Below are 24,100 nucleotides of genomic sequence, written 5' to 3'. Positions count from 1 at the left end.
TGACCAGAAAAATCCCACCCCTTGCCCTTTCCCAAAAGGACCTTTTATGTACATGACACTTTTTTGTTGTTTTTTTTGTTTGTTTGTTTGGGGTTTTACCGTTACTGGGATTTTTTAATTTGTTTTCAGGGGGGTTTTTTTGGGGGAAAAATTTTTAAAAATGGAAGCTTCTAGCAAGTCCCCCACCCACCCCACCCCAATCAACCTCTTTGCTTTCTTCTTTAAAAAAAAAAAGAAAAAATAGAAAAAAAGAAAAAAGGACCAAAAAAAAAAAAAAAAAAAAAAAGCCCTGCTGTCTGTCTGTACCCAAGCCCTTCCACCAGGAAAGCTAGTCTAGGTGTGAGATCTCACGCTGTCTTTGTAGCCATCTAAAAATAATAATAATAATAATAAACTGGGCAGTTTACAATCGGTGGTTTCTTTCAAAAGGCCTTTTTTGGAAAGAGACAAGAAAGTCCCCTTTCTCCACTTGGGGTTTTCGGTTTGTGCGGATGGGCAAGCAAGGGGTGGGAACCTGTTTTGTTTTCACTTGGTTTCTCCCGGCGAGGTGGCCTCAGCAGCTGCACAACTGGGACCCCAGAACCATCCCCTCCCGTATGTGGCCCGAGGGGCCAGACCACCTGACCGCTTTCAGGACTCCGCCACAGCGGAGACTCGCTGTGACCCGGTGGCATGCACTGTGTTCCCAGGACTGCTTCCTCCTCTCTCTCTTCTGGACCTTCCCCTGCCCGGCCTCCCTGCCGCTCCAGCCCTCTCCTCAGCCCCCACCCCAGTCTTCCCAGCGAGAATCCTGCCAGCTGGGTGGTGGCCTGGACGGAGCGCAGTGGGGGAGGCCGCCCCCAACAGGATGGCTATGACCTGGGACATGGCAACCGTGACCCCCGCGTTCTCGCCCCGTGGCCCTGGCTCGCATCGTCCTCGTCGTGTGTGCTCGTGTGTGCGGGCACTGTAGGGCTGGAGTTTGGGTTTCCTTTTGGGTTTTTTTTTTTTTTTTTCTCTTGATTCTTGCTTCTTTTTCAAAGATGGGAATTGACCAGAATTGCTCTGTATACGCTTGGAACTGGATGGAAAGACTTTGGAATAGCTGTTGGGGGGGCGGGGGACACCAACAACCAAACAGACGTGCTGTTTCCGGTCCTGTTTTTATTTTCAAAAACCGACAAATGCGACAGTGGAGCCTGTCCCCTCCCAGGAGGGGTGACTCATGGCCTCCCTCACCTCACTACCCCCATTGAACCTCTGTGTCTTGCCCTGAAGACACCCGAATTCTTTGTACATTTACAGCCCCTCCTCCCTGCTCCCCTGTAGCTGCTGTTTGTTTTCCTCCCTCCCCTTCCTGATCCATGTATATCATACTATGTGAGATACCATCTGCCTGAAAAAAGACCTTGTGCGGATTATTGGGAACATTGTAGCTGTTTCTGTGTTTTTTCTTACCTTGTAGTCTGGTTCTGAATTAAGAGAGGAAAAAAAAAGTAATTATGATACATTGTAGTTTGTGTACGATATATGTTGATAACGTTTTATTAAAGGGACATCTTTTTTCCGCAGCCCTTCCTGACATGTTTGGGGGCAAACGTGGGTGGGAGTTTATTATACTGATTACAAAATGCGAGGTGGACAGCTTGGGCACAGTTTCTGTTCCTGGTGCATGACAAGATTTTGTTTTGTGTTCAGGTTGTCCTCCCTGTTTTCCTGGGCATGTGAATTCTGCATTTTCTGTGCAGAGTTGCAGTGGCCTTTGGGGAAGGTGGGTTGGGAAGGGAGACATCAGTGTCACGTCAAATATTTGGGGGCACTGCCAGAATGTATTTTTCAGGGAGTAGAAAAGTTTCCCGGTGTTTTCCAAGGAGAATCAGCACTGGCCAGTGCCAGTTGTGGCCCTGAGGGTGGCAGGCAGCCACACCTGGCTTTCCCACTCAGGTGGAGTGATTCACTGGTCCTAGGCTGGGGGCCCCACGGAGCTTCAGTCTTGTGTTTTTGTTGTTTTCCCTCCAAGGCAAGGGGGAGCCCTTGGAGGATTTTCACAAATGCTTTCCCAAATGCTGCATCCTGGAAGGTAGTTGGGTGGGGCAAGGTAAGCAGCGGGACAGGGACATTTGAACATTTAGAAAGTAGGACTTTCTGCTTCCCTTGAGCTCTGGGGACCTTGCTCCAGGCCCGCAGAAGGGGAGGGAAAGTGTCGTAGGCTCAGTACATCTCTACATGGTCTGACCCTTCCAGACACACATTGCCAATTTCCGATCCTGTCTTTACTGCTACTTACTGTGACCGTGGGCGAGTTAGTTTCTACCTGTGCCCTGCTTACCTCATTTATAAACGGGGATAATGGTTTACCTACCTCATGGGGTTGTTGGGAGGATGAGGTGGCTCTTGTGAAGGGTTTAGACCATGCCTGGCACGTAGTACGAACAGCAGTGTTAGCTATTAGTGGTACTGTTCCTCCTATGGGGCAGGTGCCGAGTCCAAATGGGTGTGATGGGAGATCTAGAAGCTTGCATTTTGCCCTTCCCTCAGCTTGGAATCAGGTTTCTAGGCTCTTCCTCAGCACAGACACCTTTGAACAACTGGGCAGCCCTCACCGTTGGAAGAGGATACTCAGGCTGGGACTGACCTGCACTCAGAGCTCTGAAGAAGTTTCTGTTCCACCAGCAGGGAGCCTCTGCCACGTGCCAACCCAGTGCTGGGCAAAGGAGGTGGTGATGAGCAAGCAGCCACCCGTTACCCTTGCCGCCACCTGGGATTCCCAGGCAGGACTCGGGCAGGTGGGAGCCACGGTATGGGGGTGCCAAGCTGGAAGCGAACCCAGGTCATGGGTGCCCCGGTAGGGAGGAAAGGGCCCAGCCTGCAGTGGGATCCTGCTTTGCACCTCCCTGCACACCCCTGCTTATAGGGTAAGAACACCAAGCACCTTCCCACGCCACCCCTCAGCCTGTGGCCCCCAGCAGCTAGGCTCCTCAAAGCTGGAGCCGACATCCAAGTGTTCCGTGTCCCCAGAATCGCCAAGCAGGCACTGTTTCTCATGGAGTAACCGGATGTTTGTTGAGTAGTCACCCCTGCACCTTCCCCTGCATGCTGTCTGTCACCTATGGGCCCAGGTGGGTGGCCTTCACAACTTCCTGTTTCTGTGGATCCAGAGGCCAACTGCTGTCAGTGTCTGCCAGCAAACTGGGAGCTCCCGGAGAACAGAGACCAGGGCTCATTCTGTGTCTCTGGTTCCCAGCACGAGGCCAGGCACACAGCAGGTATTTATAAAATGGGCTGGATTGCCCCCGGAAGAGGTCTGTAGTGGGGAACCTTAGGGCTCAGTCTCCAGTCCTGACCTGGTCTTCCATGGTGGCCCAGCTGGGGATGAGGAAACCCATGGACGCACACGTGTGTTTCGGGGGGAGGGTGACAGCTAGAAGGGGCTGCGCTGCTGTTGACAGGCTGGCTCTTAACTCTGGGCAGCAAGCCCACCCTGGATGCAGGTGGTGAGGCCGAGGGAAGCAGGCATTTGAGGTTTGGAGAAGTGGATACATCTCTGTGGAAAGGACAGCTGTCCTCACATAGGAGCTTTCTAGCTCCTCACACTGTACATACTCTGAGCCTCAGTTTCCCCATTTGTAGAGGGAGGATAAAACCCACCAAGTCCCGCCTGCCTTACCTTGCACATGAGGTGCGTGGGACTTGAGAGCGCAGTGGGCGCCCAGGGCTTAGCTCTGAGCTCCACGGGGGACACACCAAGGCCAGCCGCTAGGACTGCTCACTCAAGGTGGGTTGTGAGGAGGGCCCGCCACCCAGCCCAGCCTGCAGCACCGGCTTCTCCCAGGGCAGTCCTTGAGCTGCAAGGTCATCTACTGGCGGCCTCGCCTCTGCTGACTCACAGCCTCCTTCCCACGCCCGAGTTGGCTGGCTTTGCCCCCACCCCCGCCTCCCACCGGACTCCAGGGGCTTCGGCCCACCCAGCCTGGCTTCAAAGCAGTCGCCACCATCCCACCAAGCCGAGGAGGCAAGTTGCGAAGCGGACAGAGTACGAGCCTGAGGGCCAGACACACAGGGCTGGCGTCCCGCTTTGCCATTTACCAGCTCTGGTGGCGGTGACGCTGCTCCAGCTCGCTCCCCAGAGGCCCTCTGGCAGGCAGCAGGGAAGGCCCACCTGCTTCCGTGGCGAACGGCTCTCAGCCCAGTCCCTCTGGGAACTGCACTCTGCCCAAGGAGGCTACCCAACCCGTCTCTCCCACGCAGGGGGGCGGTGTATAGCCAGCCAATGATGGTGACAGACTGGTGGCATCTGAAGAAAGGCTCACCTCCTTGCCACCCACGGAACTGGGAGCCGGCCGAGACCTCAGGTGCAGTCACCGGGCTCAGACCCCTCTGCACGGCGATGCCGCCACCACTCCCCAAAGGTGCTAGTCCTTGAGGCCCTCCCCAAACTCACCTGCAGATTGTCTCGAGTTTCCCGGTGACCTACACCACCAGCTGTGTGACCTAGGTGACCTTATGCTATCTGAGGTCCCTTATTTTGAGGGCCCAGAACACTGCCCAGCACACGGTAGGCACCCAGCATCTTTCGTGAATACAGAAACACTGACCTTGCAAGAGCTGTGTGAGGAGTAAATAGGATGCGGTGTGTAAGGTGCCGGGCCCAGAGCAGGACCTGGAGGCTATGTGAATGGAGGCCAGCTGAACCACAGATGTATTCCATTAACCCGGATGCTAAGGAGAAACCTACAATGAATACTCTCTTCAGATTTCCCGCAGTCATTACGGAATGAGCCCACAATTCAAGGAGTCCCGTAAGATCGCCCAAGTGTCAGAGAGCCCCTATTACGTGGCAGATGCTAGGTGCACACCATCTACAGTCTTCAGAACAAGGAGGTCACGTTATCCTCAAGTTTCAGGTGAAGAAGGTGAAACTCAAAGAGACAAAGGCTCTTCTCTAAAGTCAAAATGGACCACGGCAGAGCTGAGCTTAAGGTCAGGCAGTCAGGCTGCCAGGACAGCACCTGCTCAGGACGCCACCTACACGCAGCCACAGGCGACCCTTCTGACAGCACCCCACACCGGGCACAGGCTCCAGTGCCTCTCAAGGGCTCTTTATTGGCATCCAGACCAGGGGACAAGGGAGCACTCAGGCTCCGGGCAGTCACCGCCCTGGATGCAGGATCTTCCACGGGAGGGGCAAGGGGGCTTCAGACTCAGAGCGGTCCTCGGCTCACACGGCACCATGCAAATACAGAGCTAAAAACTTCCTGAATGTCTCTGGCTGGAAACCAGTCGGCCCAACAGGTTCCTGGAAAAAACACAGCCCATTAGGATCCTGCTACTAGGTTTAATGAAAACAAAGGTCGGTTTTACGTAAACCCTCAGACCTGGATAATCCCAGTCTCTTCCTCTCGTGGACCAAGAAGCGGCACCAGGGAGCTGGTACAAAGAGAGGACGGAGGGGCTGGGTTGGTGGACGTGATGCGCTCATAGTGCTTTCAGCCAGTTCGTCAGTGGGCACCGCCCTCACGCCTCATCCCTCTCACCTCAACCACGGTGAACAAATGGTCTGCTGACCCTTTCCGTTCCAGGGGATGATAATCCCTCACTAATCCACACACACAGATCAGGCCCCTTCTCCTGTACTGGGCCTATGCCCAGTGTTAGAAACCCAACGGAGGCTTGAATCTGGCTCTGCCCTCAAGGAGCTTGCAGCTGGGTGTTCGAACAGGGACAATAAACGGTGACAGGCCTCACAGCAGTAGGGAAATGATGCTCAGAAGCAGGGGAGATGACTCACTGACTCCCATACATGGAAGAGACCAGGTATGAATGAGTATTACAGGGCAAGGAGAGTGGGCCAGAAAGGCAGAACAAAAGGCAGGCGGCTTCACAGAGAGTACATGTGCCAGTGCAGAGGAGGGAAGAGAAGGGTGAGGCTGGAGCCCAGGGTCTGTGCTAGGGGGCGGGGTTGGGTTAGGAGCTGAGCTAGACAGGCACCGAGGAGCCATCTGAGCAACCAGGATGTGTCTGGCACTAAGTCAGTGTTCTAGAAGGGAGGACCCAGAGACGAGAAGGAGAGCAGGGTTAAGGGCAGAGAGTGCAGGGGTAGCGGGTGTGGCTGCAGGTGACAGATAACGGTGTCTGGGGCCAAAGAGAAGGGCCCAGACGGGGGAGGGGTTTACAGGGCAGAAGCTGCACCGACAGGTACAAGAGACATAACTATGCGGCTGCCGCACCGATGCTATTCGAGGGGCCGATACCAGCTCCGCACAGCACGTCTGCTCAGGCCCATGCGGGACCCCCAGCCGCAGACCCAGCAGCACCCCTACTCTGCTCTCTCGCAGCCCCCGATGTGCTCTTGTCTCTTCAGAGTGCTTATCACTGCCTGACATTGCAGCATTAATTTTAGACTCCGCCGCCGCCCACTGCACAGGAAGCAGGCCTACACTCTGCCAGTGGAGCACTGAGGTGAGGTAGTGATGAGCCACCGGAAGAATCCCGTGTCCTTGGAATGAAATGAAGGAATGAATGCCTCGTCCACAGGCCCTGCCTCCGAAGAGCTTAGAGCTCAGTTTGATGGAGGAGAAAAACCTACAACAGCTGACTGCAGAACAGCAGCAGGACTGTGCTATGATGGGGGAAACACGGGGGCTATGGGACCCACCCGAGACACTTAAGTGAGGCTGGCAGTGGGGTGCTGGGTCCTTATGCTAAACCTGGAAGGACAAGGAGGGGATGGCCAGATTAAAGAAATGGGGGCGGGGGGAGAAGCCTCCTTTACAAAAGCAGCAGCTCCTACTAAGACCCCAGGCTAGCAGCTGGGCACACAGGGTGCCGTGAGGAGCCGGGTGTGGAGGGGGGCAGGGGGAAGCGGGAGGGGAGAGCCAGGGAGGGCCCAGGGTGGAAGGTGCCATTTTAGGTGACAGGCAGGGCTAAAGTAGCCCTCCAGGTAGAGATCCTGGGCAGGAAGTTCCTAAAGCCAGGGTCCCACTCGCAAGCATCCCTTCAACTCTACCCCTGGCTCACTCTGGGGAAACTGAGTCACAGCCCCGATCCAATCACAAGACTGGAGATGGCTGGACTTACCACCACCACCTTCTTTTTGATCACTGGGCGACACCAAAAATGCTGATAGAGGAGCTGGTCTGAGTCCACCCAGACCAGATTCTTGACGCCCTCGTTAGAGGCCAGGTCTGTGGTGTTCAGCTGTAACACCAGGAACTGGAAGACACGTCCATCGGTGCCCACGCTCTGCACAACTACCGGCTGCTCCAAAACTTTAGTGTCACTCTGAGAGGAAAAGGGGACAAGTAAATCAAACCAGAAACGCTGGGGTGTGAAGAACAGCACAGAACAGGCGGCTTCTAGTTCCGGCCTTTACAACAAACGTCTGCTCCCATTTAAGGGTTCCACCACGGGGCCATGAAAACAGAGTAAGTTGAGGGCACCATCCAGAACGAGGCCAGCCCTCCCTCCCCCAGACTGGCTCTGCTGACGTGGCATCTCATGGTTAAGCACACGGAATAATCCCTGCCGCTGGGAGGTGATGACCGGGCAAGCGGCAAGAGTACAGGAAGGTGAGCTGGGAAGTTAACAAGAAATCCCTCAAACCCATGGTGTTACGTGATGGTAACGGCAGTGACATCAGTTCCATCGAACGTTAACCTGGAGGGTCAGTGAACATATATAACCTCACTCAGTTCTCACTCTACTTGACAGATGAGGAAACCGAGACTCAGCAAGGCAAGTGACTTATCTGAAGTCACACAAACGTGTGGCGCCGAACGGACTGGCCCACGCTCTGGCATGCTCAGTTTCCACTTCTGCCTTGCTCCTGAGGGCCTGGCACCCTGGAATGCTCTAAGCCTGCATTTAGTTGCCTTATTTGGGCTTCGTGCTCCCGACGCAACTCCAGAACGTGTCAGATTCCTGGAGTGTCCACAGCACTGTGTCAGCACCAGGTTTTCCCCAGTCAACACATTTGCTAATGCTCCTCAATTAGTGCCCCTTGGTAATAATAAGAACAGCAGCAACCAGTTACTGAAAGCCTCTCGTGTGCCTGGCATTATATCAGTTTTACATAGAGTCACCTGTAATCTCATGATTCTAGCAGTCTATTCCCACTTCACAGATGAGGGTCAGAGAGGTGGTATAATCTGTTCCAGGTTGCCCACGAGACGTGAGCCAGGATCAGACCCCAAGCTACGAAATCACTTACAACCCCATCGTGACTGACACCTAGCGCCCCGCTGTATCTGACACTAGTACCTCTCTGCACCCCTGGTAGTGTCCCAGCATGGATGACAAATTCTATGTTCACACCACTGAGACTTTGCGCAGAGTCCAGTTTGGTGACGACTACCCACGGGACAGAGATCCAACGGGCAAGCCCCATGAAGCAGAGCATCCTGGATTCAAAAATGCTGCCTACGTTCACCCCTCCGGGCTGAATGCGACATTAGGAATAGCTAATGTCAGACCTCAGTGTGGGCCACACCGGGACTGCTGGCCTTAGAAATACCTGTTCTTAGCTGCACGAGAAATAAATAAAAAGAAAAGTACCTCTAAGTGTTAGCTGAGAATTCTGTATTGACTCTTATCTCCCTCTACAGATCAATAAAACTGCAGGTAGTACATAAATTTCTCAGCAATTTTACCCTTTACATGGAGGCTCTTCCCATAATTGCTCAACTTCACATCCCCAGGAATAATTTGTACCTGGAGGGGGTGGGGAGGTCCCCTCTCCTACCCAACTGGGTGGCAATTAGCGTCAGCCTTGCTACCCGGGCTCTGCTGGCAACAGCTGGCACAGACGCTATGACGAGCTTGCAGACCTGGTACCTGGCATGTGACTGTCTGCTTCCTTCCCCGGCCCCAGAGTCGAGAGGCAGCATGTCCTCTGAAGCTGGAGGGATCAGGGCTCCAATGCCAGCTTCCTCACTCGACAGCTGTGGGATCTTGGGCAAGTCACCTAACCGTCCAGAGCCTTCATGAGTATGCAGTCAGAGAATGGGAATAAAGACAACAACCCTCAAGGATTGGAAAGTCACATGAAGATGTGACAGTGGCTAATCTCTTAGCTGTGTGACACTGGCAAAGTTACCTAGCCTCCCTGAGCTTCAGTTTCTTCATCTGTAACATGAAGCTGACGGTATCTGCCCAGGGGGTTGCTACAGGGATCTGACAATGCAGTGGTTTTCAACCTTGAGTTTAAACCAGCATCACCCAGAGAGCTTCTCACAGCACTGGTTACTTGGGTTCCATCCCCAGTTTCTGATGCAGTTTTGCATTTCCACCAAGTTCCCAGATGATGCTCATGCAGCTAATCCACGACCACACTTTGAGAAACACTGACACAAAGAATCCTAACTAAACATCTGGCACGTGGCAAATGTTCAATCTAGGCAAGGTCCATTCCACTCCCTATCTCATTTGGCTAACCACACCTCCACAAACCCACCTAGTTCCTAGACCAAGAAGGATGGGAAACAGAACACTGTGAGTTTCACTCCTCCGGGGGGGCCTCGGACCTGGGAGCTGGCAGCAACTCTCAGCACTCCTCCTAATACACACCCATCCCACCCCCTCCCCGACTCCCCAGGATCCAGTGTCCTGGGCCTGCTCAGGGAATCCCCTACTGCCATTCCCTACTCCCTCCCGGGAGGCCTTTGGTCCCAGCCAGGCTCTCACCAATGTGGGGGCTAGCTCTGTGGGACAACTACTCAGCCTGCACGCTACACCATCCAGGTCTGAGACACTCTCTCAGAATCAAGGGGCTATCACCAAATGGCATCTGGGTCCCCAGAACCCGCCCTCACTTGGCAGGCAGGTCTGCACCACCTCTACTGCTCTCCTTCCTCCTGCCCAAAGGAGCCTTGTGCTCCAGGTCTGGTATCAGAGAACCAAGGCGGCGTCCCAGAGCACAAGTAACTGAAGCTGTAGGCGCTGGGTGCACCTAGTTCCGGTCCTCTCTCCCCCACTCACTGTGTGTAATGCTGGACAAGCTGTATTTGGTGGCATCACTTGGGAAACGGGGATGACGAAGAAACCTTGTGGGCTATTTTGATCAACAAATGAGGTATCTTATGTAAAAACACAGGCACACCGTAGGCCCCCGACAGATGTCAGTTTACCCCTGTGGGGTGAGTGGAAGTGCCTCTCCCTGAAACTCCTCAGTCAAGCAAGGAATCCCCCCTGTGCCTCCCTTCTTTCCGTGAGCAGCGTAAGCAGGAGGCCAACAACACGTCAAGTACCTTGGAGGTCTTCTCCACATACATACCCCATAGAGGCGCCGGGCCTGAGCCAGGGCATTGCCAAAGGCAAACAGGATCATCTTGGCCCGCAGGTGATCTGGTTGAAGGCGGTGTGGTCGTAAACTGGCTGTCTCCAGGAAATATAAGGTGTGGGGATAGGGGTAAGGATAGCCCTCCTGGAATCCTGCAAGGTACATAATCATGTGGAAGGGTGGAAAGGATGATCAGCCTGTCCCAAAGCCTGAGGAATGTCACCCGACCTTAGCTCCATGCCAGGCACTACAGACTCAGTAAAGGCAGATGTTATCCCTACAGCTCGGGGGATGACAAACTACAGCCTGCCAGCCACATCTGCCCCCCCCCCCATTTGTGAAAATAAAGTTTATACTGGGACGTAGCCATGTCCACTCATTTACACAGTGTCTACGGAGTAGCTGTCACAGAGACCATCTGTGGCCTGCTAAACCTGAACTATTTACTATCTCTTTACTGAAAATGTTGCCAACCTGTGCCAGGTGATTCCTGCATGCTAGCTCTAACGACACCCCTTTCTCGCTCATTCAAGCACATAGGTGACAATGATGTCAGTAGAAGGAAACCTGAAATCTACACTAATTATATTTTTAAAAGCAAATCGTTTACGAAATTCCACACTTTATCATTAGCAATAAATAACTCACTTCACACCTCACAAGTGAGCTGCAAACACTGGCACTGAGAATCAAGGCTTAGCCCTTGTTATCCCAGCCACACAACCCTGCCAGGCCATCATTCTCATCCCCTGCACTGCTAGGAGTAAACCCTGGGTAGGCTGGCAGCTTCCAGAACAAGTAATCTGGCTCAGTGAAAGCAGGTATGAAAAGGAGGAAGAAAGAGGCCAGGAAGACACTGGCTATGAAAATCCCAGAGGTGGGTGCCTGGGTGGCTCAGTAGGTTAAGCATCTTACTTGGGCTCATAGGTCATGATCTCAGGGTTCATAAGTTCGAGTCCTGCATCAGGTGAGCACAAGTCCTGCTTCGGGTGAGCCCTACTTCTCTCTCTCACCGCCCCCTCTTGCTCTCTGCCCCTCCTGGGATTCTCTCTCTGCCCCTTGCTCCCTTGTGCCCTCTCTGAAAAGAAAAGAGAAGAGAAGAGAAAAGAAAAGAAAAGAAAAGAAAAGAAAAGAAAAGAAAAGAAAAGAAAAGAAAAGAAAAGAAAAGAAAAGAAAAGAAAGAAAAAAGAAAACCCCAGAGGCAAGCGCTGCTTCAGACAGACAAGACTTCCCGTGGGCACTTCGGTGGGCCCTCCCCGTGCGCCCAGCCTGAGACATGCACCAGGAACAGCAGCCAAGTGCAGCCTGCCACTACTTTTGAGAGGCTCAGTCTAGAGGGGAAGCAGACGGAAAAAGTGGCCATCTCCACACGGAGGACATGTGAAGATATGGGGTGAGCCAGGGGTGGGGGGAGGACAGATGAAAGGCCTCTGACGATGCTGGAAGACCTCACAGCATTTCTGGGAAGAAGAGATCCCGAAGATGAACTGTGACAGATGAACTACTGAGGTGAAGGCAAAAAGAGGTGGACGGTCACAAATCCCAGGGAGAGGACGTGCCGGAGCCTCTGGTGAGAAGGGCTCCACGTGTTACACGTAGCTGGAATAACGGAGGGTCTGCGGGGTACGGGGGAGACAAAAGTAAGGTTTGTGGCTGGAGAGAGGGGCCGAGGCCGGGCCTGGAGGCCCTCATGTGATAAGCTGAGGAGTTCCAACTTTACCCAACAGGCAACGGGGAGGTGGGCATGGAGGGAAGGATGGAATCTGCTTCAGAAGGGTGCCTCTGGAACCGGGAACCAGAGGGACTGACAGAAAACAGCCTAGGTCAGACCGGCCAGCTGGGAGGCTGTGGCAACAGGCTGGCCGAGAGTGGGTGGGGCTGCTGGAGGTTGTCACTGTGGAGATGACGGGAGGCTGGGAGGAAGACACTACACCTCACAGGGACGGACTGGATGGCACGAACAGCGGGCCTGCCCAGCCTGACACCCTCATTTCTGTCTTGGCTGCCTAGGGAGATGGTGGTGCCTTATTCGACGGAGCTTAGATGAACAGCCCCATTTGAGGCCTGTGGGGCTTCCTCAGTCCTAGCAGAATGTTGGCCAGAGTTTACAGGGTGCATGGAGAGAAGGGTGTCTCTCAAGGAACGTGTGAATAAAGGAAACACCTGGTGCCTGGCCAAAAGGCCCCCCAAAGATACCCATTCCAACTCTGATGCAACAGTTACCTCTCAGAGGTCAAAAGCAAAGTCAGCCTTTGAACCGAACCCCTTAACCTCCCTGAGTCTCGTTTCCTTGCCTACAAAATGGGGACAACAGTACCTGGCACAAAGGCTGCTACATGGCTCTTAGGAGAAAACGCGCACGAGGCACCCAGCGCAGACTTAGTAAGCATTCAATATATCCCTTCCCTTCAGAAAAAGCACGACCCTCATCTCCATGCTTCCTGGAAATGCAAGGCTTTGACATTTACCTGTGTTGTCTTTCACATCATAAACATTGCATTCCTGAAGATCAATAGTGGGTGATATGGGATAGAAAGTCTCAAGAACATGATTCTTAGTAGCTTCAACCTCCTCCTTGGAGGCGATGGCGGGCAGCGGATCCTTGGTATTCAGTCGGGCTCCGCTAGAACCACGGACCTGAAGGAGAAAAGACTCTAAAAGGGGAGAAAGACAATTAGTCTACCCTGGTCTAAAGCCTTACCTCAGCTCAGCCAAGTCTAGAGCCTTCACCCTGCCATGCTCAAGTCTTACCGCTGTCCTAGCTGATCAGCCTAATTGCAGAAAACAAAACTTTGGTTAAATGTTAACCCGGGGATTCTTGAGAAGGGGATCGATCGATGCACTCTTCTTCCTGTGTTCCCTGGCCAACGAGCCCTGAGGCCCGGCAGGCTCTCTAGGTTAGGGCTGCCCCACACAGATGTTCCCAAGCACCTGCTCTACACTGGAGACCCAGAAATGAATGACAGTTACCCTCTGCTCTCGAGAAGCTCACCAGGTAAGGTGCATACAAAAGTATGAGCCATATTCAGAGACAGTAGAGGTGGGGAAAGCCGGCCTCCTCTCAGAGGTCTGAGAATCCTTCTGAAAGTGGCGTGCCTTCAAACTAGCTTCCGACGGATGGATAAGAGCAGAACTTCTCAACTGTGGCACTATTCTCATTTTGGACCAGATAATTCTTGGGTGAGGGAAACTGTCCTGTGCAGCATCCCTCACCCTTACCCCCTAGATGCCAGCAGACCTCCCCGCTCTTCAAGTCATGACAATCAAAAATGTCTCCAGACCTTGCCACGTCTCCCTTAGAGGGCAAAACTGCCCTTGGTTAGTTAACAGTTGGCCCAGGCAAAGAAAGGGAAGGAAAAACATTTTGGTTAAGGAAGAATAACCTGTGCAAAGGCACAGAAGTGTGCTCCTCCACGGCAGAGTTTAAGGAGACAAATCCAGGTGACTAGAGCGTGCTGTGGCAGGGAGGGTGGGAGGGAGGGAGGGAGAGGGACTGATACCAGAGGCTGAGGAGAAAGGCTTTATTAAACTCCGGAAAAGGGCCAAGTTGTCTTCAACAGCTGACAGTGAAAAAACTGTGCCAGTCAGAAAGCCTCACCTAGGTCGGATCAGCGTATTTGCTACATGGAGACACAAGTTTATGAGGAAACAAACTCGCATCGGACTAATCAGCAAACCTGCCACCGTGAACATGTGCGGATGCCCTTCACGGAGGTCCCCACGGGAAGCTGCGTTGCCACCAGGCAAAATGTGCCTGAATGCCTCCCTGAGAATGGCCTCCTGAAGATTCTCCACGGAGGCAAATCTTCCTCTGCTTTGGGTTTTTAGAAACAGTCAAATCATAATGTGATGGTAACAGATCAAGGGTAATGATCTTCTATGTCTAAAAGCTGGTTTGGCCAAGAGCGCTGTCATATAATTAGCGTGTGGTCTCCCTCACTGGGTATGTAAAATAGGGATACTACATCTGTGGATGGATAAACTCTGATCTGCTTGTTAAAGTACATCATACCCACACCTCAAGAAGAGTTTCCTAAAGTATTTCCTGTTTCCTCACATATAATCTGCAAGGAAGATAAATGTGCCCGGACCTCTCCTAACCTTGGGTTTTAGATTCTCCCCACAGACCACTCTAGTGTGGTTTCCAATTCAATTCCCTCCGCATCCCTCCTCCAGTGACAGCTCCAAATGGGGCAGTTTAATTAGAGGTAATACTTGATGATGGGCCAACAAGTACTCCTCTATTAATGAGGATCACTAATTTCCTTAGTGGTGCCATTACCTCTGCAAAGCTGACTCTGTGCCAGAAAGTCCAGACTCAAAGGGGCAAGCTGGAGAAACCAGACCAAGTAGATGTCCTGAAAATCCCAAAATCATTCTAGAGCTAGTTTCCCTGCTCCAGAATTCCACCAATCACCAAACACTGGTGTGCTTTGAACATCCCTGAAACCCCTCAGCGTGGTAATCATTTGCCCATCCCTTCAGTCAGCACCTATCATGTGCCATGAACTGTTAAGACACAGCAGACAAAAATGAATAAGGCAAGGTCCCTGCCATCAGAAGTTCAGTCTAGTGGGGCAGATATTAGATATTAGAGAATTCCAATACAGTGTAATACATGCTCTAATAAAAATAGGCATGACTGGCATAAGAAGCACAGAAGAGAACTAGCTAATCTCTGCATTCACATAGGAAGGGGGCTGGGGCCTTGCAGACAAGTAGAATTTAACCAAAGGAGGAAAGTAGAAAAGAACATTCCACACAGAATGTACAGCACAGTGCAAAAGCTGTCAAAGTTTCATGCCAAAAAGCTCCAGGTGGCTGAAGTGTAAATTTGGCCCGGGGATAGGGGCGCCTGGGTGGCTCAGTCGGTTAAGCGGCTGACTTCGGCTCAGGTCACGATCTCGCGGTCCGTGAGTTCGAGCCCCACGTCGGGCTCTGTGCTGACAGCTCAGAGCCTGAGGCCTGTTTCAGATTCTGTGTCTCCCTCTCTCTGACCCTCCCCTGTTCATGCTCTGTCTCTCTGTCTCAAAAATAAATAAAAAACGTTAAAAAAAAAAATTTTAAAAAAAATTTGGCCCGGGGATGGGGCTGAAGGTGGGGGTAGCAGAGAAGGAGGTAAGACTAGAAAGACTAGGTGGTGGCCACATCACAGCGGCTCTGGATCCTATGATAAATGGTTCAAGCTCCTGGGAGACACTTAAGGATCTGAAACAGGGGAGGGAAGTGCGCTTTAGAAAGATCACTCAGGCAGCTACGTGGAAAATGGATTTGGAAAAGGAAGAAAGCATGAATGGGGTAAGAAGGCTCTTGCAATCCAGTATGAGCTTTGTGAAGGCAGAGATGGACTGTGCTTCATCACTTCTTATCTTCAACATTTAGGCACTCATGGGCACTCAATAGATAGATATGGTTGAATTAAGTCTTGGGAAAAAGTGACTAAAACCAAAAAGACTGGCCTGTGGCTAACGATAGGAGGAGGTGTCTGAGCCTACAAATTGGTCTGTGAAGGACGGAAATGAGCACAGGTATGGAGGCGGTGGTGGTGAGCTGGTAGTCAGGCTAAAAGTAGAAAGATAAAATACAGACCAAGATGACTAACCTCGATTCCAGGTGGTGGATAACGTGTAGTTTTTGGCACAGATCCGCCTGGCCAGAGAGGGATGCTTGAGAATCTGGGATTTACACAGCTGTATCAGACTGTCCACAATGACTGGGCTTGGAGGAAAGAAGAAACATTTGGAGATGTAAAGCAACAGGTTGACTCCCAAGATCCATTGACTGGAAATCTTATTGACTTGGGGGAAACTCACCAGTAGGTCTCTCTCTTGGGGGTGTCTTCAGTGGAGTGCCAAAGACGGGCGTGAAAGATCACATTCAGAATGCGTTCATCTTGGTTCTCTATGTGGTTCTTTGGATCATCAACAAGGCTGAGCACTTTCTTGGGAAGGCCTTCTATTAATTTGGCCTTGGTTAGCCACAGGGCCTGCTTTACACCTTTGGGGTAATCAGTTACAAAAACCAAAAAAACAAAAAAGGTGATTCAATAAGAATTGCTTAAGTCTGCCAATAGCATCTTAGGGAAACGTCTGTCTTGAGAGAGACAGGATTTGTACTGTGACATCTGAGGAGTCAGAACTAAAATAAGAGTGAACGCCAGGACCACCAAATTTCAACTCAACTTCAGGAATGACTGCCTACCTAAGGATGGTCAACAGTTGACTGAGGCAGTCGATGCCTGCACAGGAGGAATTCAAACAGCAGCTAAGATGGCTGGGGTCGTAAGGCTAAATCTTGCAGGAAAGTGTCTGTCTGTTGCCTGCAAGATTCAGACTCTAGACTCTGGGACTAGATCGACGGATGCCAACATTTCAAATCCTAGATCCCTTCTATTAACCCACACCAAAATCCCTGATTGGAAAAGCCCTGACAGTGGGCTGGTGACTGCTTTGGGTAGCAGGCTACTCATCCCAGATGGGAAAACACCACTGTTTCAGAGATAGATCTTCATTTAAAAGCTATGTCTGGGATTAAATGGAGCCTAGGGTACTTTGGGGGAGACACCTTCAGGCAATTTCCTTTGTGCTAATAAATGAAATGCTATAAGGGCAATGGGACTTTTCACTTTCAGCCTTGCAGGCCTTGAGAAATACAAACATTTAAAAATGTAACTTCTGGATTTTGTGGTGCACCAGAAAAAGCCCTGAGTGGGAGTCAGGTAACCTGAATTTTAGTTCTGATACTGACACTGTTTCTTAAACTTGAAAAAATTAAAAAAAAAGATTTTTTTTTTTAATTAAAAAAATTGAGATTTGGGGGCACCTGGGTGGCTCAGTTGATTGAACATCCAACTCTTGTCAGGTCATGATCTTAAGCTCATGATATCAAGTCCCAGGATGGGCTCGCTGCACTCTCCAGTGGGCATGGAGGCTGCTTAAGATTCTCTCTCCTCTCTGCCTCTGTCCCTCCCCAACTCGCTCTCTCTCTCAAAAAAAAAAATAAAAAATAAAATTGAAATTTTTATGGTTCACTAGAATACGAACAATATGTAATAATTACAGATGCCATTTACTGAGCATCACCGTTTACCTGTGCCAGGTACTTTATCTACAAGTTGGATGTGATTTGATGGAATGGAGGAGATCCATCTGGAATCCATTATAGGATGGATTTTATGAAACTCAGAGACTAAGGAATTTACTTCAAGTTACACACCCCGAAAGTGATGGTGGGGAGGACAACGTGAGTCTGTCTACCCTAAAGCCTGGTAATGTTCCCGGGGTCCCTCAAGGGTACCAAGTCTTGTGAGGTCCATCATAACACCTTGGTAGGGCAATGGAAGTGTTTAGATGCTGTAAAGTCAGTTTTCAGGAATGGGTCTGATGGGCTTAAGAGACTGGCTGGTTGACTTAAGTTTTTGTCAAATCAAGGATTTATTCTCTGGCTTAGTCCAAAAATCCTGCCAGGTCTTTGTTTTTTAACTACTCCTTGGAAAATACTGCTCCCACTGAACCTGACCATTCTGTGTTTTTAGAACCAGAATCTGCACAGTAATTTGGGGACTAAGGACGAACAGGCAAGAATACAGAAAGGGGGGACACCTGGGTGGCTCAGTCAGTTAAGCATCCAACTCTTGATATCAGCTCAGGTCGTGATCTCCCAGTTCGTGAATTCAAGCCTTGAGTCTGGCTCTACGCGGACAGTGAGAAGACTGGTTGGGATATTCTCTCTCTCTCTCTCTCTCTCTCTCTCTCTCTCGATCTCTCTGCTGCCCACCCCCCTGCCCACTGCTTCTCCACCTCCCCCCACCACGCGCTGGCACTCTGTCTCAAAATAAACTAAAAAAAAAAAAAAAAAAAAATATATATATATATATATATATACACACACACGTATATATATATATATATACACACACACACACATATATATATATACACACACGTACGTGTGTGTATATATATATATATGTGTGTGTGTGTGCATATATATATATGGAAAGTGACTCAATAAAAGAAGCCCTCCCACCCCCCACGGACCCTGTAAAATAATTTCTGGTACTGCTCTAGACACACAGACTGGTTTCATTCAGCTCAGTCATTCTGACCTGCTCTTAGTGAGAATGAGGTGGGGAGGTGCGGGAAATAGGCTAGATGGCTTTTAGGTCCAAATCCCTTCCTTGAGAACACCTCAGCTCTGACCTTTGACAAAGGACACTGATCTAGGAAACCAGATACGTAGCCCTGGCTTCACTATTAACCCACAGGGCATCTCTGGGCAAATCACATCCCTCTCTGTTACATTCACCAAGCCTGGGAAATGAGGCCATAGGCCAGGCGATTAAGCACGCTTTCAGCTACGACTTTCCACTATAAACTCCCTCCACCTATTTCTTCAATGTAGTTATGTGTCCAGGGTGTTAAGAGCTGCAAGGGTCAATGTGGTCCAACTAGTCAAAACCACTCAGTTCACAGAAAAGAGAGGCTCTGGAAGGTTCAGCCACTTGCCCCAAATGACTGAGATTTAGATAGAGGCACGGCTAGGGCAGAAACCAGGTCTTTTCACCTCGCCACTCAACCTAATATTCGCTCACACAAGCACAGCACTTCACATCCCACTTAACCCTGAAACCCTCAGAAAACGTAATCACTACCGGCCCCATTTCGCAAAAGAAACCGAGCCCCGCAAAGTTTCAAGGTCTTGACTAAGGCCACAGAGGGTCGGGGTCGGTGCTGGGCGGAGGAACAAGGTCCCTCCTGCTGGTCCTAGGGTCTCACCCTCGAGGAGGCGGCAACGGTGGTGGAAGACGTAGCAGGCCCGATCCTTGTACAGCGGCTGCTCGTGAACCGGGGTTGGGCGGCGGAACTTTGGGTGCGTCCAACCAGGGTCCCAGGGTGGGAAGACCGGCCGCGCCAGCCCGGGCATGAAGTGCATCTTCCCAGCGTAGGTGATGGGCTCCAGTCCAGGGATCTCGTACACCCTGTCCAGGGGAGGAGGCTCGGGCTTCCGCGTGGAGCGCACGCCCCACTCGTACGCCCCGCGTGTCGGGGTCCCGCAGCCCCCAAGACCGAGCGGCCCAGGGCGAGCCAGTGCACGCCTCGCGGGCCCCGACGCCAACGCCATCCCGACTTGGTTTCCTCAAGACCTCCACCTGGACGCCGCCATATTCCCGCGCGCAAAGCCTGCTGGAAGCGAAAGGGGCGGGATGCCAAGGCTCGTTTTATGATTGGCATCCACTTCAACCAATAATGTTCAAGATGTCCCTGCCTTGCCCCACCCCTCAGACCACTTTTATTTTCTCATAGGTGAGACCCGCTAGGCACTTCCCGCCTCCCGGGAGAGGGCGGAACCTGGAGTAACCTCTCGAGGAGGGGCGCGGGTGTGTAGGTGAGTGGTTTTGGTAGAGGCTGGCATAGGACTAGGGGTAGAACACCAGCACTTCAAACCTGAATTTAAGGTAACCTTGACCGCTTACGGGCAGCTGACGCTTGGCAGGGCACTTTCCTCTGAGCCCCAATGTCCCTTACTGTAAAAATAGGGATCGAAATGCCTAAGGGCGCCCGCACAGCTCCCGCCCCTAGTGGGTGCGCTGGAAGTTTCCTTGCCTCACCACCCACTTCTCACAGCTGCTGCGCCTTCACCGGGGCCACCCGCTGAGCCTGAGAGTGGCCCTGTCCACTACACCAGCGCCGCATCCGACTGCACGCCCCTTCCCCGGCGTCAAGAGGGAGTTAGTTTCCTCCCATTTCCTTGGGGTTTCCCCATCTGCCTCCTAGAAGCTAGCCCAGAGCTATGGAGATGTTCTTTGCTCCTTGCACCGACACCAATTTATCAAATGCTTGCGGTGTTGGTCAAGCACTGTGGTGAGCGTTGGGTTTGCGTTGGTGAATAAAACAGCTATGGAATGAAGAGTTTATGGGCAGAAAGCAAGTAAAGTAAATAAGCGATTGCAACACGCATGTATATTTCCTATATCTTTTCCCCCGTTATTTTTCTTTTTAGCATTTAACACTAAATACTGTGTTTTCCATTTGGGTCTTGTCTGGTGACCTTCTCTTCCACTAGAATGTAAACTCCATGAGTGCAGCGGGTTTTGTTTCCTCGCTGCTCTATCCCGTGCACCTAGAACAGCAGTAAATATGTGGTAAATGAATCAATACATAGTAGCAACAAATAGGGTATGTGACAGGCATGAGAAAGGGGAGGTTCAGGATGGGCCTCTGAGAGGAGGTGACCTTTAAGGAAGACCCAAAGGTCATCTCGCCAGAGGCAACAACAGGTGTCAAGGCCTGGCTTAAAGTTAATGCTTCTTAGACTGGAAAGGTAGAGGCTAGGAGCAGGCAGGAACCAGATCTTTAAAGTTCACAGTGGACTTGGCCAACTTCTCTGCCGATTTCCAAAACATCAAAGAAGGTAGGGTAATTAAGACGCAGAGAAGGTAAGTTTAAGGCAAATACTGATAGGAATAACCCTCATGCTGTATTGCAGTTTACAGTTAACAGAGCTTTTACTTATCTCAGTTATCTTGCAAAAACTTCGGGAGTTAAAAAAAAAAAAAAAAGCATAAAGAGGGCGCCAGACTTCATTCACTCACAATACCAACCTGGTCCATAGCACAAAATAAAAATGAGTTGAATTGACGTAACACCTTGCTAGACTGCAAGCTTTATCTCTTTATGTAGAGAGCCCATGTCCTATTTATATCTGTTGTATCTCAGCACCTAGCACTGTGCCTGGCTCCCAGACCTTATTTATAAACTGAATGAGCACTCACCATTCACTGGAGCCTTGCATATGCCAGGCTTGTGCTTGGTGGCAGAATACAGGAAGAATAAGACACCATCCTTGCCCTCAAGGGGGTTGCAGCCTGCTCAACCCTCCTGAAATCATAGAGCTCACGAACAGTAGAATCAAATTTTCTGAAACCCAAATCTCAGAGAAATTAGGGGAAAGATGTATTGCACACAGAGGGACTGCCCTTCTAAAACCAAGCGGTAAGAGAATGTGGACAAGTTCTGATCAGAAGAAGCATGGAGCACCAGGCAAGAAGATTGGATTCGAGCCAGTAGGCAATGGGGAGCCATTAAAGCTCGCTTAAGTGGGAGACTGGTGTGATAAGAGCTAGTGGCAGGTGTGAGGATGGGTGGTGTAGGGAGAGGCTGGAAGCACATCCTCTGGGACCATGGGAAGCCCCTGTGTAAATGGACATGGGAAGCAGGAAAAGTAGAAAAGGTTTTAAAGGTTAGGAATTGTGGGAGGTGATTGGTAACCAAGAAACGGGACATCCCTGTCTTTTAGGAGCTATGTGACCTTGGTAAGTTATTAAACAAAACCCGCCCCCCACCTCGCCTCCAGTTTTTCCGCCTATAAAATGACATCTCTAGTACTAGCCTCATTATAAAGATGAAATGAAACGCAGCAATTTGGTGGATGACTTGCCTGAGTGAAGACAGAAACTGAGTGAAGACAGAAAAGAATATGTTGGTATAATTCCGTTTACGTAAAGGTAAAAACCGGGCAAAGCTGAACTGCAGTGGTTAAGTTTGCACACAAAAGTGGCAAAACTACTTTTGAAAAGCAAGGGAATGATTATGCCAAAAGTCAGGATGATGGTTACCTTGTGGGGGATGGGAGGTCACCAGGAAGGGACACATGATTGGCTTCTGGGTTGCTAGCAAGGCTCTTTGTACTTGAACATGTTGTAGTTACATAGGTGTTCTTTTCTAAACATTTTAATTTCCTTTTTAATAATTTCTATAATTACTAAATTATACATAAGTACTGTGTTTTATCATTGAATATCATTTACTTATTTAATGTTTATTTTTGAGAGAGAGAGAGAGAGAGAGAGAGAGAGAGGGAGACAGAGTGGGAGTGGGGAGGGGCAAAGAGAGAGAGGGAGACACAGAATTCAAAGCAGGCTCCAGGCTCGGAGCTGTCACCACAGAGCCTGATGCGGGGCTTCAACCCACAAACCATGAAATCATGACCTGAGCTGAAGTCAGAAGGTTAACCGACTGAGCCACCCAGACACCCTATCACTTAAAATATTTTTTAAATTCAATGAGGTTTTCTGTGAAAAGTGCTTAATCCAGCACTGAAAGCACAGGAAAAGTCAGGAAACCTTGGTTGCCAGTTCTGATTGTTGTGTCCCGTCTGCCTCCCCTGCCAGGCAGCAGATCTCAGGGTTGACTCATCCCTGTCCCGATGCTCACACAGAGTTTGGCACTTGCAGGCCTCAGGGAGAATAGGAGGAATAGAGATGACCAGAGTATAACCCATATGTTTTCCCTCTCTCAGGCTGACGGAGGAGCAGGGCCTGGGCCTTTGGCCTCACAGAGTCAAACCTGCTCTGGGAAGAGCACCCAGTTGTCCCTCCCAGGCCACCCAAGCCCCACGGATGATGGACGAGACAGGGGAGGAGGAGGAGGAGGAAGCCTGGCTGCAGCTTCGGCCCGTGGAGCCCTTGCCCTCCCAGTGCTGTGGCAGTGGCTGCTCACCTTGTGTGTTTGATCTCTATCACCGAGAGCTGGCGAGGTGGGAGGCAGCGAGAGCCAGCAAAGACAGGAGCCTGCTGAGTGGAGAGGAGTCACAGGTGAGGGAGGGCTGCTCCTCAGATAAGAGGGCCAGAGTGGCAGCGTCTGCCTGGCCTCTGCCCTGCACGGTGGACCTGTGTGGAGATGCTTTCCCTGACTCTGCACAGCAGAGAGAAAAGAGTGTGCTCACTGGAAGCAGACAGATCCAAGTTCAAAGCCTGACCCTGAGCTGGGGCATGGGGTAGTCCCAGGAGTGAATGGGGCTTGGGCATTTTACAGGCGAGAGATCTGTGAGTCATGACATTCATAGAAAGCTTCTGAGAGGAGGTACAGGTAGATGGAGTGTTAAAGGCAGGGAACTGAAACGTAAGACGTGAATTTGAATTCCTGCTCAGGGTGTGACCTTGGACAAGTAAGCCACTACCATTCGGGCCTCAGTTTCCCCACATGGATAATAACCATATTGGATTGAATCATCTTAAGATCCCATCAGTTTCTAAATTCTGCAAACCTGAATTTTAGCAGGTTTGAAGGATGAATAGGTATTTCATACGTTGGAGATGAGTGTTCTGGATAAAGGGCACAGCTTGAGCAAATGAAGACTCCTAGATAGGAAGCAGCAGGGTATTCTTGGGAGAATAGAGAAAGGTTTGCCATTTGATGCAGGGGAGAGAAAATGAGGCTTGACGTTCATCCACAGGGCCCTGGAGTGCCCAGCTGAGGAGGCTGCGCTTTATATCCTGGGGCTGAAGGAGCCATGGAAGGCTTCAGAGCAGGGTGAGCTCAGTGTGAAATGTTCGGGCCTTCTTAGATCAGAGCATGAAAGGGCAGTGAGGTGGGACTACTCTCTATTGTACAGAAAACTTACCGGCAGAAATAGCCTGTCCTTGCGGAGAGTGAGGAGGGTGCTTGTGGATGCTTGTGTGTCTGTTGAGTCCCAGGTCCTAGCTGTTGTATATTTTCCTGTTGCAGAGCTGCCCTTCCAAGCTGAACCCAGAGACCTTCCTGGCCTTCCGCATCAGTGCCGTGGACAGACTCACCAAGGACACTTACCGTGTTCGGTTTGCACTACCCAGGAACAGCCAGCTCGGCCTGCGGCCTGGACAGCACCTCATCCTACGGTACACTCAGATGGTGGGAGGGCCAAAGCTTTGAGGCCCTGCTTTGCCATTTGCTAGCTGTGTGGCCTAGAGCAACTTGCTTAACCTCCCTCATGCCTCCATTTATCCCTTTTAAAATAAACATAGTGGTACCTGACTCAAAGGGTTCTGGGATTGTGTTTTCATATTAACTAGTAGCAACAACAGCA

The 24,100-nt window shown here is 51.0% G+C and overlaps 2 protein-coding genes across 11 annotated transcripts in view; one reads left to right on the top strand and one right to left on the bottom strand.

Annotated features, from left to right (window-relative positions):
* Window positions 1-5,052: 5,052 nt before the first annotated feature.
* On the bottom strand, window positions 5,053-19,452 carry MRPL37 (mitochondrial ribosomal protein L37). Its single transcript, XM_003990128.5, has 7 exons — window positions 19,033-19,452; window positions 16,069-16,252; window positions 15,858-15,973; window positions 12,724-12,909; window positions 10,250-10,407; window positions 7,057-7,260; window positions 5,053-5,275 (listed from the first exon to the last, which is right to left on the bottom strand). The coding sequence occupies exons 1-7, from the start codon at window positions 19,376-19,378 to the stop codon at window positions 5,198-5,200; spliced, it is 1,272 nt and encodes a 423-aa protein (XP_003990177.3). The 5' UTR covers window positions 19,379-19,452; the 3' UTR covers window positions 5,053-5,197.
* Window positions 19,453-19,538: 86 nt separating this feature from the next.
* The window catches only part of LOC101096748 (NADH-cytochrome b5 reductase-like), a 32,721-nt gene continuing 28,159 nt past the window's right edge, over window positions 19,539-24,100 (top strand). For 8 of the 10 annotated variants that reach the window (XM_045035879.1, XM_045035877.1, XM_045035875.1 and 5 more), the window contains exons 1-3: window positions 19,539-19,642; window positions 22,556-22,850; window positions 23,764-23,912. In XM_045035879.1, the coding sequence (XP_044891814.1) occupies window positions 22,656-22,850; window positions 23,764-23,912 (344 nt within the window). In that variant the 5' untranslated portion in view covers window positions 19,539-19,642; window positions 22,556-22,655. Of the gene's footprint in view, window positions 19,713-22,555; window positions 22,851-23,763; window positions 23,913-24,100 lie in introns of all 10 variants that reach the window. The other 2 variants (XM_045035880.1, XM_045035873.1) reach the window with 2 other exon arrangements.

This window comes from Felis catus, chromosome C1, assembly GCF_018350175.1.
Source record: "Felis catus isolate Fca126 chromosome C1, F.catus_Fca126_mat1.0, whole genome shotgun sequence".
NCBI lineage: Eukaryota > Metazoa > Chordata > Mammalia > Carnivora > Felidae > Felis > Felis catus.
Note: the sequence above shows the minus strand (reverse complement) of the source record. Positions and strands in the feature narration are given on the sequence as shown.

Excerpts from the sequence above, each read along its gene's own strand:
- MRPL37 (XM_003990128.5), bottom strand. The coding sequence starts at position 19,378 with ATGGCGTTGGCGTCGGGGCCCGCGAGGCGTGCACTGGCTCGCCCTGGG. Across the intron at positions 15,974-16,068 it reads CCCAAGAGAGAGACCTACTG|CCCAGTCATTGTGGACAGTC; the intron begins GTGAGTTTCCCC and ends CTTTCCTCCAAG. Across the intron at positions 7,261-10,249 it reads AGGCCCGGCGCCTCTATGGG|AGTGACACTAAAGTTTTGGA; the intron begins GTATGTATGTGG and ends TTTTCCTCTCAG.